The sequence below is a fragment of the Mastigoproctus giganteus genome, chromosome 1, assembly GCF_048544385.1.
Source record: "Mastigoproctus giganteus isolate SK-2022 chromosome 1, ASM4854438v1, whole genome shotgun sequence".
Taxonomy (NCBI): Eukaryota; Metazoa; Arthropoda; class Arachnida; order Uropygi; family Thelyphonidae; genus Mastigoproctus; species Mastigoproctus giganteus.
Window position 1 is genome coordinate 163,515,068 of NC_143575.1, and position 15,643 is coordinate 163,530,710.

Sequence of the window (15,643 nt, forward strand, 5' to 3'; positions counted from 1 at the left end):
ATTTTTGCTGCTAAAAGATCACAAATGTATGAAGACATGGAAAATCTTTTATCAGTATGGATTACTCAAAAGCAAATGGCTGGTGATAGTATTTCAGAATCTATCATCGGCAAAAAAGCAAGGCAGTTATACGATGACCTGCAGCAAAAGAACCCAGGAACCAGTGATGATTTCATGGCAAGTAGAGGCTGGTTCGAAAGATTTAAAAGCCAAACAGGTATTCATAGTATAGTTGGGCACGGAGAGGCTTCAAGCTCGAATGCAGAAGATGCTAAAAAGTTTATTGAAGATTACAAAAACTATGTAGACACCGAGGGATTTATCCCTCAATGTCTACATAGTTTTTGTAATCTATGTACCTATTCTGGAAAAAAAATGCCTATAATAACCTACATCACAAAAGAGGAAAAAACATTGCCCGGACACAAACCAACGAAAGACAGATTAACACTCTTGCTGTGTGGTAATGCTAGTGGGGACAGAAAAATTAAACCATTGCTCATTTATCATTCAGAAAATCCTACAGTTTTAAGAAGAGCAATATCATAAAAAGTAAACTAAATGTGATGTGGAGGGCTAACAGTAAGACTTGGGTAAAAAGACAGTTTTTCCTGGAGTGGATTCACGAAGTGTTGCCCCAAGTGTGCAAGCTTATCTAGAAAGTTATAATTTACCTGTAAAGGCCTTCTTGGTTTTGGACAATGCTCCTGCTCATCCCCCTGGCTTGGAAGACGATTTGGCAGAGAATACAGCTTTATTCGCATTAAATATCTACCACCAAACACAACTCCTCTAATCCAACCCATGAATCAGCAGGTCATTGCCTGTTGTTGATGAAATTGTGTCTCTAGGCAGGTCCATGGGATTGGAGGTTGATAGTGAGGATGTAGAGGAATTGGTGGAGGACCACAGAAGGGAACTCACCATAGAAGAACTGTTGGACCTTCATAAAGAACAGGAAGCTGAAGCAGTGGAGGAAATTTCATCAGAGGAGGAAGGGCCAAGTAAAGGCAGCATCCCAACTGCTAACATTAAGGAAATTCTGTCCAATTGGACCAAAACGCAGAGTATGGTCGAGAAGTGGCACCCGAACATTGCTGTAGTTAATCAAAATATAAATTCATTCAATGATAATGTGATTGGCTACTTTTGGAAAATTAAAAAAAAAAAGACAACATTGGACAAGTTCTTTGCTAAATCGAGTGCTAGTGAATCATTGGGAAAGGGACAAAAAAGACATCGATCACCAGAATTGGAGTTAGAGTATCTGATGTTTTAATGGAACGTGACTCCCCTTCTAAACAATATATAATTCCTTTCCTCCTCCTCTTCAATTTTTATTTATTTATGTATCAGATTCGGGGCTGGGAACAGATTATTCCAATTTAAGTTAATTCCTATGGAAAAAATTGATTCTATATTCGTCTGATTCAGTATTCGTCCGTCCCTCAGGAACGGATTAATTATGAATATAGAGGTTCCACTGTACCTGTTATTCAAGAACAAGTCTTCAGGAGTTTAACTAAACAGGAATTTTCTTAGCTCACTGACTATTTTGATTACATGACTTCAGTTCATATAATACCTATGATCTTTTTTATTGTATATTATGTCTATACCAGTGTATGTGTGTGGTCACAGGAAAATTTGCATGTTATGTGAGCTGAGAAACCTAGAGTAACTCATGTAGAGAAATTTATACTCTTTACCTGAATATGCTTAACAGTATCTCTGAGGAGGCTTTTAAGAATTCCTTGCTTCTGATGAGATTTGAACCAGACCACACCTCCACAAACAGGGGACAAGTGGCAAATGCACTACATTAGCAATAGAAAACCAGTGGTACAAACAACATGAATAGGAAAATATGCTGGAAACAGCTATTCATAAATAGTTTATACAGTAGCAAAGAATTTTCTGTATGAAGGCAAATATATTTTATGTCTATTAGTCATATATAGCAGTGAAAACCATTTTAGAAACAAAGTCCTTAATAGAAATTTTCAAGTGTTATTACTTTCAAGTTTATAACATCACTGTCAAAGACCATTTTCAACTTTGGTTAGTTTTTTCCCTCCTGTGATTTGTGAAAATTAATTTGTTTCATCTTATTTTTGGCATGCAGACTGAAAAAGGTTCACCCTCACTGAATTGTACTGTAATTGAGGATGGTGTATCATCCTCAATTACAGTACAGGGGTAGGGGAGGGAATTAGAGATAACACAGATCATCTGTAGATGCCCTTGACTGCAATAGATTGAAGCATACTATAAATATACTGCGTTTTCCAGATTATAGGATTCACCAGAACATAAGATGCATAAGTTTTAGATGGAAAATTTTTATGTAAATCTTCAGTGTAAAATGAAGATTTTACTTATCGTATAACACCAATTACATGTTGCTGTTAGCACATTCGCATTACTAATGTTATGGTTTGAATTTTCACACTCTTCAAAAAATACACCATCTTCAGAGCCATCAAGGACATTGTTAATTTCACATTTTTGGAAGATATAACAAATGTGTCATGTTTCACTGATTCTCACTTAAGTTTTAACCCTATGGAAAATGGTTGGTTACTTCATTTGTCCTTTGGTTTCAGATTGTGTTTTGATTCCTCAATCCATTTGTCAACTCCTTGCACATGAATACTTTAAATGGTTTTTTTAATTTTTAATTGACATGTCTAATAACTGCAGTTAGCTAAGGCCTCCTAGAATTAAAACTGACTTGCTGTTAAATTCAGTTTTGTTGTCTTTGCTGCATGTGATCTAGCTATGATTAAACATAAAGACATTGCTGCAAGTGTCTTGTGCACTGGAAAATATGGTAAACCACATTAATAGTTCACTTTAAATCCCATAATGGTTTAGTTTGTACAGGAAGGAATATTAGTTGTTGATAGTTCTTCAGAAAAAATTAGGAGATTGAAAAAACTGAAGTGTAGCTTTCAGTTTGGAGTAGTTTGCCTTGTTCACAATATAATTTTTAAAGCTGTAGAAAAAACTTTACACTTTTTACAAGCTGATATTTATGCAGAACTTGGAAGGCTACTCTACAGGATCAGCTCCAAAATACTTGAAAAAATTCCCATCGAGCAAGCAGGATTCCACCCAAACCGAAGCTGTGTATATCAAGTCCTTGCCTTAACACACACATCAAGGCAAGGTTTCAAAAACAACTGAAAACCTTGGTGGTCTTCATTGATCTAACTGCAGCTTATGACACTGTTTGGAGACATGGCTTAATATATAAAATACTCTGTATGATACCCTGCAAAAAACTGCCATACTTATTGATAACATGCTCACAAATAGAACTTTCCAGGTGATAATGGGACACACATTGAGCAATAAAAAGAAACTCAGCAATGGCCTACCCCAAGGCCTGCAGACATGCCTGAGACTCGCTCCAGAAAGTTTGGCTACACAGATGATTGGGCACTAGCAACAAGACACAAATCAGTTGAAAAAACAGAAGGGATTTTAACAACTGGCCTTATCCACCTTGAGAAAATTCTTTCTCAAGGTGGATAAGGTTGGCACCTCCACTTGAGAAAATTCTTTCTCAAGTGGAGGTGCCAACCTAGTGCAGCCAAGACTGAGGCATCTTGCTCCCATCTCAATAATAAGATTCCAACTAGAGAACTGAACATACACTTCAAGGATGCCCGTCTTAACCACAACAAATATCCGAAATACTTGGGTGTCACACTAGACAGAACATTGTCTTTCAGCGAACATTTGACAAGGACTGCAGCAAAACTGAAAACAAGGAATAACATTCAGCAAAAGCTATGTGGTACCACGTGGGGCTCCTCTGCCTCGACCTTATGTTCGCCAGCTCTCGGTCTTGTCTATGCAGCTGCTGAGTATTGTGCTCCAGTTTGGCTTAACAGTAACCACCTAACAAAAGTGGATGTACAGCTAAATAACACCATACACATCATAACCAGAACAGTTAGGTTCACCCCTTCCTTTTGGCTACCCGTCTTGAGCCACATCCTGCCAGTAGACCTCCAAAGAAAATGTGTCCTCATCAGAGAATACAGAAAAATAATAGACAATCTTGAACTATCCACAAACCCCGACATTCGAGACTTAGGAATAAACAGGCTCTGTTCCAGACATCCACCAATCCTGATGGCTAAAACATTGCAACAAGCCAATTTCAACCTTCACGCAAGAGTGGCTACAAAACTCCCCTCCTCAATGTCATATCATGCCAACTCTGAAACACCACCTGGTTATGACCAGCCTTGTTGGATGTGGCTAGCATTAAACAGGGCACGAACACGGCATGGTAGATGTGCAGACCTTCTCTATAAGTGGGGCAAAATTCCTTCCCCGATGTTTGACTGCAGAGCTAATAGACAGACCATCCAACACATAAAAGAGGATTGTGCCTTGCGAGCCTACAAAGGAAATCCTGGAGACTTCCTGATGGCAACTAATGCAGCAGTTGACTATTTAAATAAGTTAAAAGTTCATCTGTGATTCTTGTTCTGTTTAATTTAATTTTATACTTAATTTTATATCTATCATTCTTGTCACGTAATTTGATTCCATGTGTACTGTACAAGCCATACGATAAATAAATAAATATGCAGAACTTGGAAAAATATTTGCATTAGAGACGGTTGTTAAAACTATTAGGCTATCACTGAACAGGATGAAAATTAAAAAAATAATAAATGGTCTGGCTGTAGACCTTTTGAGATAATTATGAATAATATGGAAATTGCAAAATTATTGTTTTCACAGAAATTATTACCAAGCTACTCCTGAAACTTGATTCTTTCCAAAGTTAGCATTCCTGTAATTTAGCTGATAAGAAGAAAATGGCTTTTGTCTAATTTTAAACTTTGACATTGAAATTGATAAGATTCTTAACCTTATTATTCTGTCCTGTGTAGTTAAATGTTGCTTGATATAATAATTTATTTGATTTGTTTTAAGCAATTTATAATATTAGTTGATATAATAATTTATTTGATTTGTTTTAAGCAATTTATAATATTAGTTGATATAATGATCTATTTGCAGTATCATGAAGAGAAAGATTATGGATTTGGCAATAGTATGGCATGTGCTCTGGTAATACTCTTACTTCTGGGAGGTTTGCAAACTGTCATTTTGGCCAGGTATTTTGCCTAACTTTTACCTTAAATGAAAGTATATGAAATTAGTATCAGCATCAGTCATATGGTGCAAGGAAGCCTAAGTTTTTTGTTACACCAGCAAAAAAAAACCTTTTTTCTTCCTTATATCAATTATTTTATAGCTTTCATCAACTAATAGTTTTATTTTATTTTTTCTGGTCAGCATATGTACATAAATGGAATCAGATACCCCTATTTTCATAGTCTATTGCACCTTCCTGGATATAGAAGGCGATTCAGACCAGTACACAAGGAAAGTGTATGAGCCACAGAAGTTAATTGTTTTCATCATGGTGTGTTGAGCCAATCTGACTGATTTCAAGAGGAGTTCTATTTTGGGAAAACCATAAAAAGCTCCCTCTACGTGACTAGAGGGTATTCCGAAGGGTACTATGACAATCTTGTCAGATCTCTGAATAACATCGAGAAAGAATTTAAGGCATTGGAAAGGGGATGAGGTCTTCATCAACACAGTGTGTATTAAGCTTCACATCTTAATTTTCATGCAGGAGCAGCACATTAGCCAAACATTACTACCTGCAAAGGCTGTCTCACCTTGCATGGTGCAATGAATGTTGTAATTAGCCCACAGTGTACGGAAATCAGTTCTACAGAGTGACCCTGTTCCACTTAGCCAGTCAGATGTGGAGGATCTTAGGGATTGTCTGCTGTTGGCGTGCAATTTGCAAACAGTGAAGTTTGGAGGAAGTGGGGGGCATTGGTGAGGAGCTGTTTCTTGTGGCATGCTTATGTATGGCCAAGGATCTTTGGTGGTTGTGGAGAGCTCCATAAATGCTAACACCTATCTTAACATTTTGAACAATTCCCTGATCGCTGTGATGGGGCAATTCTTTAGTACAGATCCATGCTTCTTTCAAAAGGATAATGCATCATGTCATACTATCAGTGCTCTTCGAGAATGGTTCATGGACTTGAATGCACAAAAGATAGAATGGTTGGCACAGAGCCCCAGTTTGAACCTTATGGGACACCTTGAGTCAGAATATCAGATGGTCTGACCAACATGTCCCACATCAGTAGCTAAACTGGTCACTGTTTTTCAGGAGAGATGGAGGACATTGCAGCATATATTTTGTTAGTGGAAAGTGCACAGTGTGTGCCATAATGGCCAAAGAAGCATATAGCATGTGGGACACACTCTATTGATGCAAGTGGTGGTGGTTTCAGTGTAAAACCGACATGTGTCTTGATACCTTTTTGGATGGTAGTGTATACATGCAAAATTATGCTCCTTGCATCATTTTGTTAATATTCATGCAGTTCCAAAATGATGAATTACACAGACTGTTTTCACTCAACCCAAATATTTGACTCTTAATAATTTGTTCTGAATAAAATGTAAATTTGTTCCTCTGAATAAATTTACTCAAATGTTTTAGACTTTTTACTTTGATCATATGATGGTGAGAGAATGAAAATACAGGTGGTCTCCAGTTTATTTCAGAGATATATTCCTTGAACAGTAACATATATTCAAACAATGAAAATAGAACATGTTTTTTACATTTATACTTTATACAGGGTGATTCACTACCAGTGCAACAAACTTGCAGGAGGTGTAGGGGCACAAAGACGAATCGGAATCGCATAGCATTCCAGGGTCCGAAATGCCTTCGACATGCGGTAGATGACGTTGAACGGGAGGTCGCATGAACAGCAATCCCGCTGGAAGTCAGCATTTGCGAACCGTTTCTGTTGAAGAAACCAAGTAGCAAAAGTCCTCCAGAGTGGATAATCGGCAGGCTCCAATGATTGGACGCTTGCAGATGGTATGAACTCATTTGGTTTGTTGACAGTATCCTCCATACAGTGGATTGGGAAATACTCAATCGTTGGCCTATCGCTCGAGTACTCGTACTCGGATTGCCTTCTGCAAGACGTAGGACATTCTCCTCATTGTCTGGCGTCCTCGTCGTTCGCTCTCGATTCATAGTACCTCTCATGAAACAACCAGTCTCACATAATCTTCTGTGCACACGTGTGAAAATCGTATGATGAGGAGCACGCCTGTGCGGGGAAACGTTCCTGGTACAAGCGCAGAGTGGCACGCCCATTACAGTCCGCAGCTCCATACGCAAGGTGCATGTCGGCCAGTTCAACGTTTGAATACTTGTCCATCCTACTGCCTCGGGAACCGGTTTGCAAATCCTGACTTCCAGCGGGATCGCTGTTCACGCGATCTCCCGTTCAACGTCCTCTACCCCATGACGAAGGCATTTCGGACCCTGCAATGCTATGTGATTCCGATTCGTATTTGTGCCCCCTACACCTCCTGCAAGTTTGTTGCACTGGTAGTGAATCACCCTGTATATGAGGGATATGTCCCTATTGTGATATTTCTGGACTCACTGACTTGAGCTTCACTTAACTCTTTGTTAAAAACAAATTAAATAAATCAATATTAAAACAGAAGAAAGCAGCAAAAATACACGTTTGTTATATTGTTTATGTAAACACTTGTTATTTACATATACTGCATTTTTTATTGATTTCTTTGATTTCTTTCAGGGCCTTATTAGCATTAGCATTAGCATTAGCATTAGCAGAGGCATATGATGCAAGAAAGCAAGCTTATTCAGCATCAGCCAAAAAAAAAAAAAAAAAAAAAAACCACCCACTCCCATTTCACCCCTCCGTTCGTTCGAAATACCTGTCCAGTTGAGCTTTAAATTTGTTTAGGCTATCAACTTCAACAACAAGTGATGGAAGTCGGTTCCACCAACCAACCACCCGCTGGCCAAAGGCAAATTTCCGCACATCTATCCGACATCCGTCCTTCCTCAATTTGAATTTATGCCCTCTGAGGTGATTATTCTGAGAAAGATGAAGAATCCCATTGGCATTGAGCATGCTCAAACCATTCAAAGTGATATGCATTAGTGATACCAAATGCCTTACAGTTTAAGAGGTAAAGAAGTCCAAAAAGAACTTTTCTGCTTATTTTTCTGATAAAGTTCATTACAAATGATCACTTCAAAAGTCCTGAACTGAACTTGCCACTCCATTCCATATTTGGAATGCCTTTTTGCCCTGAGCTGTTTCACTCGTGGTACTAACTGTATTTAGTCTTTCTCCTGCATTCTTACTGCTTATGTTGCTCCGACTCATACAAATCCTCATTGTTTATTTCAGTATCGTGCTATTCCAGTATCTCTTCTCTGTTACTTTATGTCCATTTTGTTGAAGCCAATCTCATTTGCCAATTCCACAACCTTTAACTGAATTGAGGTATACTGGCAAGTTCCTAGACACTGAAAATGCATTCCAGCCATATATTCTGCTGCTACACACTACTCATGGTTGCCCATATGACTTCCTCCCATGCTCACAAAGTTGTTTGTAGATTTCTTAATGTCGTATTCGAGAACGCTCATACTAATGGCTAGGCCTTGCCATCTGTCTCAGTGATCATTTGTCACATGGTCTGCTGGACTTAATAGACTTTCAATGTAACTAATCACTCCTTGGTCAATCAGTTGCAACAAAGAAGTTTGTTTGTTGTCATTAAAACAACTTGCATGTTGTTATCTAAGTCTTTATTGTTAACAAGATGGCTAGGCACATTGTCAAAAATAAGCGAGGTCATGAAAAATGAAATTCAATGAAACAAGAAATTAAAGTTTTCATATTTGAAATTAAAACTAATTAAAAACATTATATCAAAAAGATGCAATTTAGAACTATGTAAATTGTCTAGTGCTGGTTACATTTGAAAACAATTTTTATACTGTTTTATTGAAAATAGGTGAACTTGGACAGTTTGGTGATGCTAATCCCAAATTTGATAATGGACTAAATCAACATAGGGCATACTTATCTAGTCAATTATAACAAATATTTGACATATCTACCTTTTGCTTCTGTACGATGTGTCATTTGTCATATTACTGATGAGCATGAATTTTATGAACTTCTCTGATTATCTCTTTCACTTCATACAAAGTTTTGGGTATACTTTTTTATAAGAGGTGTTTTTTTTTTTTTTTTTTTTGTCTATGCAACAAAACAGATTAGTATTGGCAATGTAAGTTTATAAAACACACACACACACACACTTCATTTGTCCATTCTTCTTAAAAAAAAAATTTGTCCAAACCTTCCTTAAACTTTTTCTAACTACATACACCACAACACTAGATCGAAGTTTATTTCAACAAATGATTACTCTTTGGTTGAATGCAAATTTCTTCACTTCTATTCTGTAGCCATCCTTTTTCCAATTTAAATTTATGCATCCCCCTGAAAATGTTGTCAACATTTAGTTTACTTAACTCCTTTAAATCCTTATACACTTCAGTCAGATCACACACAGATGTCTAGTTTCCAGCAATTTACAGAACCCCAGTCTTTCGTAATAAAAGTATCCTTTTGTGTCCCCAACTAATCTTGTTGCTTGTCTCTGGATCCTTTCCAACAGATCCAGAACCATTTCTATATATGTCCTGCCAGTGATATATATATATATATATATATATATATATATATATATATATACACACATATCTGGCAGGACAAACCCCAGGGGCTCACATCTGGCGAGTAGGCTTAGCACACCTAGGGTCCTGAGCTGAATACTGAATAACATCATTCTTCTCTTTTTGGTGATTCTCTTCTACTTCTCTCTCTCTCTCTGTAACTCAGAAATTTTTTTTTTTTTTTTAATTTCGCTGGGTCAGCAAAAGCCTCGGCTTCCTTGCACCATATGGCTATAATAATAATGAGCTGTTCTAACGCTTGTTTGCACTGCTAGAAGAATTTTATCTCAGGCAGTACAATTACCCGTAAATATTTTTGATACATTACTACTTTGAATTTGCTACCACCCAAATGCATTAGCATTAGTAGAGGCATTTGATGCAAGAAAGCAAGCTTATGCAGCATCAGCCAAAAAAAAAAAAAAAAAAAAAAACCCACTTCCACTTCACCCCTCTGTTCATTCAAAATACCTGTCCAGCTGAGCCTTAAACTTATTTAGGCTATCAACCTCCAGGACAAGGGATGGAAGTCTGTTCCACCAACCAACCACCCGCTGGCTAAAGGCAAATTTCCACACGTCTATCCTACATCTGTCTTTCCTCAATTTGAATTTATGCCCTCTCAGGTGATTATTCTGAGCTAGAGGAAGAATCCCATCAGAATTGAGCATGCTCAAACCATTCAAGGCTTTATACACCTCTATCAGATCACCTCGCTGGTGCCTAGTCTCCAGACACTGTAATTTGCAAAACTTAAGCCTTTCTTCGTAAGAGCACCCCTTTGTTCCATTCACTAATCTTGTTGCCCTTCTCTGTACTCGTTCCAGCAGCTCTACATCCTTCTTGAAATGAGGCCTCCAGACCTGTATACAGTACTCTAGGTGTGGCCTGACCATTGCCTTATACAAGGGAATAATCACCTCCTTATCCCTGCTAGAAAAATTCCTGTATATCATTGACAATATTCCATGAGCTACTCTTGCAGCCCGTCTGCACTGCTCAGAGAACTTCATATCTGCCTGCACAACCACCCCCAAGTCCCTTTCATTCTCTACCACTGTCAGTGTAGTACCACAGAGTTGATACGTTGCTCTGGGGTTGCTGTTTCCCATGTGTAGTACTTTACATTTGTCGTTGTTAAACTTCATTTGCCACCTCTCAGCCCATCTGCTCAAACTTTCCAGATCCTGTTGCAGCAGCATAGTGTCAGTAGTGTCCTTGACAACCCTGCCAACCTTTGTATCGTCTGCAAACTTGGACATTAAGCTTGATATATCATCATCAATATCATTTATAAATACAGAAAACAATAATGGACCCAACACTGAGCCCGGAGTGACTCCACTAATAACATTAGTCCATGATGAGCAGTGTCCATTGATTACCACTCTGTCTTCTCCCCCTCAACCACCCCTTTATCCATAGCAGCAGTGTGCCTCCAATGTCACACTGCTCCAATTTGTGTAGCAGTTTTCCATGTGCAACAGTATCAAAAGCCTTTCTAAGATCCAAGTATATAATATCCAAGTTATTCCCTGCATCCAGTTCTTTTGTGACTGCATCATAGTATCCAATCAAATTGGTCAGGCAAGACTTCCGCTTAACAAAACCATGCTGTGTCCGAGCTATAACTGAAGTCTTGTCTAAATGATCCTGTAGTGCTTCTTTAACCAGTGCCTCCATTAATTTTCCTGGAACAGAAGTTAAGCTCACAGGTCTATAATTACTTATGTCAGCCTTTGATCCTCCTTTGTGAATTGGGGTCACATTTGCACATTTCCAGTCTATGGGTACCTCCCCTGAGTCCAAGGAAGCTCTCATAATTATGGCTAAGGGTTTGCTTACTTCCTTTGCTGCCTCCTTTAATATACAGTAATACCCCGAAGTTACGCGATAGGTGGGTCAGACAAAAATCGCTTAAGTCGAATTCGCGTAAGTCGGAGTACAACTTTGCATATAAATACATATAAATTTTGTTTAATTGGGACCAACGACTAACAAAAACACTAGTTTAGAAGAAAAATATTAATAAAATTGCAGTTCTTTAAACATATTAATACAAAATATGTATTAAAAAAATAAATGACTTATGTAAAAAAGTTATTTCGATGTCGATGGCTTCATAAAATCTAACAAATTCGTCTGACGACACAGAGACTTCTTTTTTTTTCATGCAGAATTTCTTCGTAGCAAGCTAATAATTTTTTTATTCCTTGCTTTGTAGCTATAACGCGTTCTTCGTTGTAGTCTGTTTTCTAAAATTTTTAAGCCCTTTTCAATTGAGCTGAGACCTGTCAAGTTTGCATTTGTCATGTGCTTTTCGCCGTTGCCTCATTTAGGCCTGTAGCACGTGCAATATCACATGGTCTTTCATTTCGCTCAAAGCGTTTCACAATTTCATATTTTTTCTGTATTGACAAAGGCCGACTGGCCATAAGCCTTACTGGGGAAACCCCGCTGGGCCTGTGTGATTTTGGCCATAAACCATAGTATGAGGCCACTATAAATTTTTGACCCAGTCTGCCTCTGTTTATCGATAATTGCTTTTCTTTTTCTCTCTGAATCTGCAGTACCTTCACCGGTACGCTTCCTTTTCACACCTTTTAAGTATTTTACTCATTTTTAGGGAATAAAGCACAATTACAAAATGAGGAGGCACGCTTGATACGCATAAACAAAGCTGCGTGCATGTAACAACTGAATAAACAACACCATAAAGGCAGAGATACACTATTAACACCTCACATTTCTAGGGGTTACTACCATAAAACAATAAAAACAATTTCCAGTTGCATTTCTGCTAGTGGAATCTGTTATAAACTGGTAGTAAACTCGATCTAATTGCATTTGCGATTATACGGATAGCTGGAATTGTGTTGGTTTTTACTTGTGTTGGTTTTTACGTTATTATGGTGAAATGTGTTTCCCCTTCACTGATATAAAAAACAAATACATTTTCAGAATCTTCTCTTCATTCCTATCGTGTTGCGTTCGGTTGGGGTGATTCTGCATTCGACTGCCATTTCTTGTAAATACAAAGGCGAATCGTGCATAAGCCAATTCAGTTCGTGTTATATAAGATATCGTTACCATATTTATAAATAGTGTATTATCGAATTCGTGTAGTGTAAACAAGTGTTATACGAGGACTGACTATATACGGCTCGACCGACGCGATCCATTTCTCTCGTGAAAACGATGTAATTTCCGACAAACGTTGAACACTAATTCGAATGCACACACATAAATATGACAGTTGGAATACAAATTCTTGTATGTGTGTGTGCAGCTCATGCGCAGTAAAGTTGAATTTTGTTCATCTTTCGCTCTCACTCTCCGCCGTCGCACCATATATCGATAACATATGAAAAACGACCTTGAAGATAGTGGGCGGCAGTGTTGCCAAACGAAAAAACCCGGGTGCCTTTCTTGTGTTTATCTTCAACAATTTCTCCTCCACTTTACTCCCAGTTATTTCAAGATTCTGTAGCTTACTGCTAGAGTTGAATACACCTCTGGCATTCCCCTCGCTGAATAACTCCTCATGTGTGAATGTCGATGCAAAATATTCATTTAGTTTGTTAGCTACCTGAGCTGGATCATCAACAGTTGACCCATCAATATCAAGTGGACCAATCTGATTCATCCCCTTCCTTCTAGAGTTTACATAAGTAAAGAACTCTTTGCTGTTTTTCTTTGCATCCCTTGCCAAGGATTTCTCGTAATCTGCCTTCACCTGCCTAACCTCCTTTGTAACTTGGTTGCATACCAACTTGTATCTATCATAGGCTTCTGTGTCATGTGTTAATTTGTAAGTATCCGATGCATGTTTCTTCTTTGCCATATGCCTCATTAATTCATCTGACATCCATTTAGGCCTAAACCTTGAACAATATTTCTTAGTTGGTATGTAAAGCCTAGTAGCTTCCAAGATAAGTTCTTTGAATGCTTCCCATTTTGCATTTGCTGTTGTTATAACATCATCATTTGGTCCCACTGTATAGAATTTAAATACTGTCTCAGTCCATCGTAGTCGCCTTTACGGAAGCAATAACCCTTCCCTTTACCCTAATGGTAGTTACCTCTTTGAGTAAATCCCACTTCAGCACACTGTGATCACTGCCACCTAGTGGTTCATTTATCTGCAGATTCTTAATGCATGAAGAATCACTGCTGATAATCAAATCAAGAGTATTACTCCCTCTAGTTGCCTCCCGAACATGCTGATGTAGAAAACAATCATCCAATAAATCCACAAAAGCCCTGCTAGTGTGTGAGCGACCAGCGTACAAATTCCAGTCAATATCTGGGAAATTAAAATCTCCCATTATAAGACTCTCTTAACATAACAGAATAAAATGGTATTTTATTCTGTTATCACTTTTAAATTTATCAGTGCATTGATAAACTGCATTTATCAATGCATTTAACATTATTAATATTATCAGTGTTAAATGCAATATCAATGTTATCAATTTTAAATACATTTATTAATGCATTTAACATTGATAAATTCAGTACCTTGCATTTATTGTTGTTAAATGCCAGTTGCCATTTTACAGCCCATCTGCTTAGTTTATCTGGACCCTTTGTTAAGCAGAATTCCAATTCAAGTCACCTACATACCACACTGAATTCTTCCAAGGGAGTGATTACTGAATGGGATCTATTATATGTTTCTGAAGAAGAAATTACGAAGTAACTACAAGATCAAAATAAACTTTGGGGAAAAAAAGAATAATGGTATGAAAAGTTGGCAACTTAGTCCAAACATGAAACATAATCTTAACCTTTAGTATATCAAATCTACCAGCTTCAGTCAACGCAGGTTACTAAAACTGCCATGGAGTTTATGGCAGTTTTAGGCAGTTGTCATTTATCCTGTAAGGTGTTACATATGTAGGAAATTTGGTTGCTCCCAGATGATGTGCGTGGCGATGAAACATGTCCAAACCATGGATGTATAATCTGTACACAAACATAATGCAAGGCACCACCTTTGCAGTGTTATAATTGTAGAAGTGACCATCTGGAATACTCTAGATTGCGAAATCTGGAAATTAGAAAAAAAATACAAAAATATAAGCATGAAAATAAAGTTTCTTACCAAGAAGTAAGAAAACAAGTTGAATTAAGTATGCCAAAAAGCACTTATGCTTCTGCTATACACAATAACCAATCAGTAGCGTGTCAGACAGAAGTGTCAATTCTCTCCCCAGACATATTGATCACAGACTGAGCTCAATCAATAATCTCGATCCAGCATCCAGCTAAACCATATCTAGTAGACCAAAGCAATAATACACCCCTCACAGTTCCACCTGACAGTCTTCCTCACTGTCAAGTAGCAGAGAAATCACAAAAATCAGATCCTGTTGAGGTGAAACAATTGCACCCAGCAAGCATGAATGCGGATGATACAACGGTCAAGAAGAACTGCTTGAAATACAAGAACTCTCCGACTTACACAAATTTGACTTTACGTAAATTTTTGCCGGCCACTGCAAATTTTAAAAAAAATCGTGGAAATGTATTTTGCACCTGTAGGGATAAATGGAGGTGTTGTGAAAATATCATAATGTGAACCCAATAACGCTTTTTTTTTTTTTTTTTTTTTTTGTAATTCGTTCCAAGTCCTTGGAAGTTAAATTTTGCTATATTACTAAGCTATATATCTCTCTAATAGGTCATTTTTATAATGGAAATTGTACTACACTTTCATCATTATTATATGTTCCATTATAAGAATCAAGTTTGAACGTCTTTGTGATATTTTTCTAAAACACATTTCTGGAGGTCACTACCATAAAACAATAAAAACAATTTCCACTTTCTGGTTTATTTGGGCTTTTCTGTTAGTGCAATCTATTATAAACTGATAGTAAACTCGATCTTATTGCATTTGCGATAATAACAATAACTGCAATTGTGTGGGCTTTTACGTTATTATGATGAAATGTGTTTCCCCTTCTATGAAGTCTT

The 15,643-nt window shown here is 37.6% G+C and overlaps 1 protein-coding gene across 2 annotated transcripts in view; it reads left to right on the forward strand.

Annotated features, from left to right (window-relative positions):
- LOC150091231 (adenylate cyclase type 1-like) overlaps positions 1-15,643 on the forward strand; it is an 845,725-nt gene that overhangs the window by 660,430 nt on the left and 169,652 nt on the right. For both annotated transcript variants that reach the window (XM_090374793.1, XM_090374796.1), the window contains exon 11: positions 5,050-5,147. In XM_090374793.1, the coding sequence (XP_090230919.1) occupies positions 5,050-5,147 (98 nt within the window). The remainder of the gene's footprint in view (positions 1-5,049; positions 5,148-15,643) is intronic.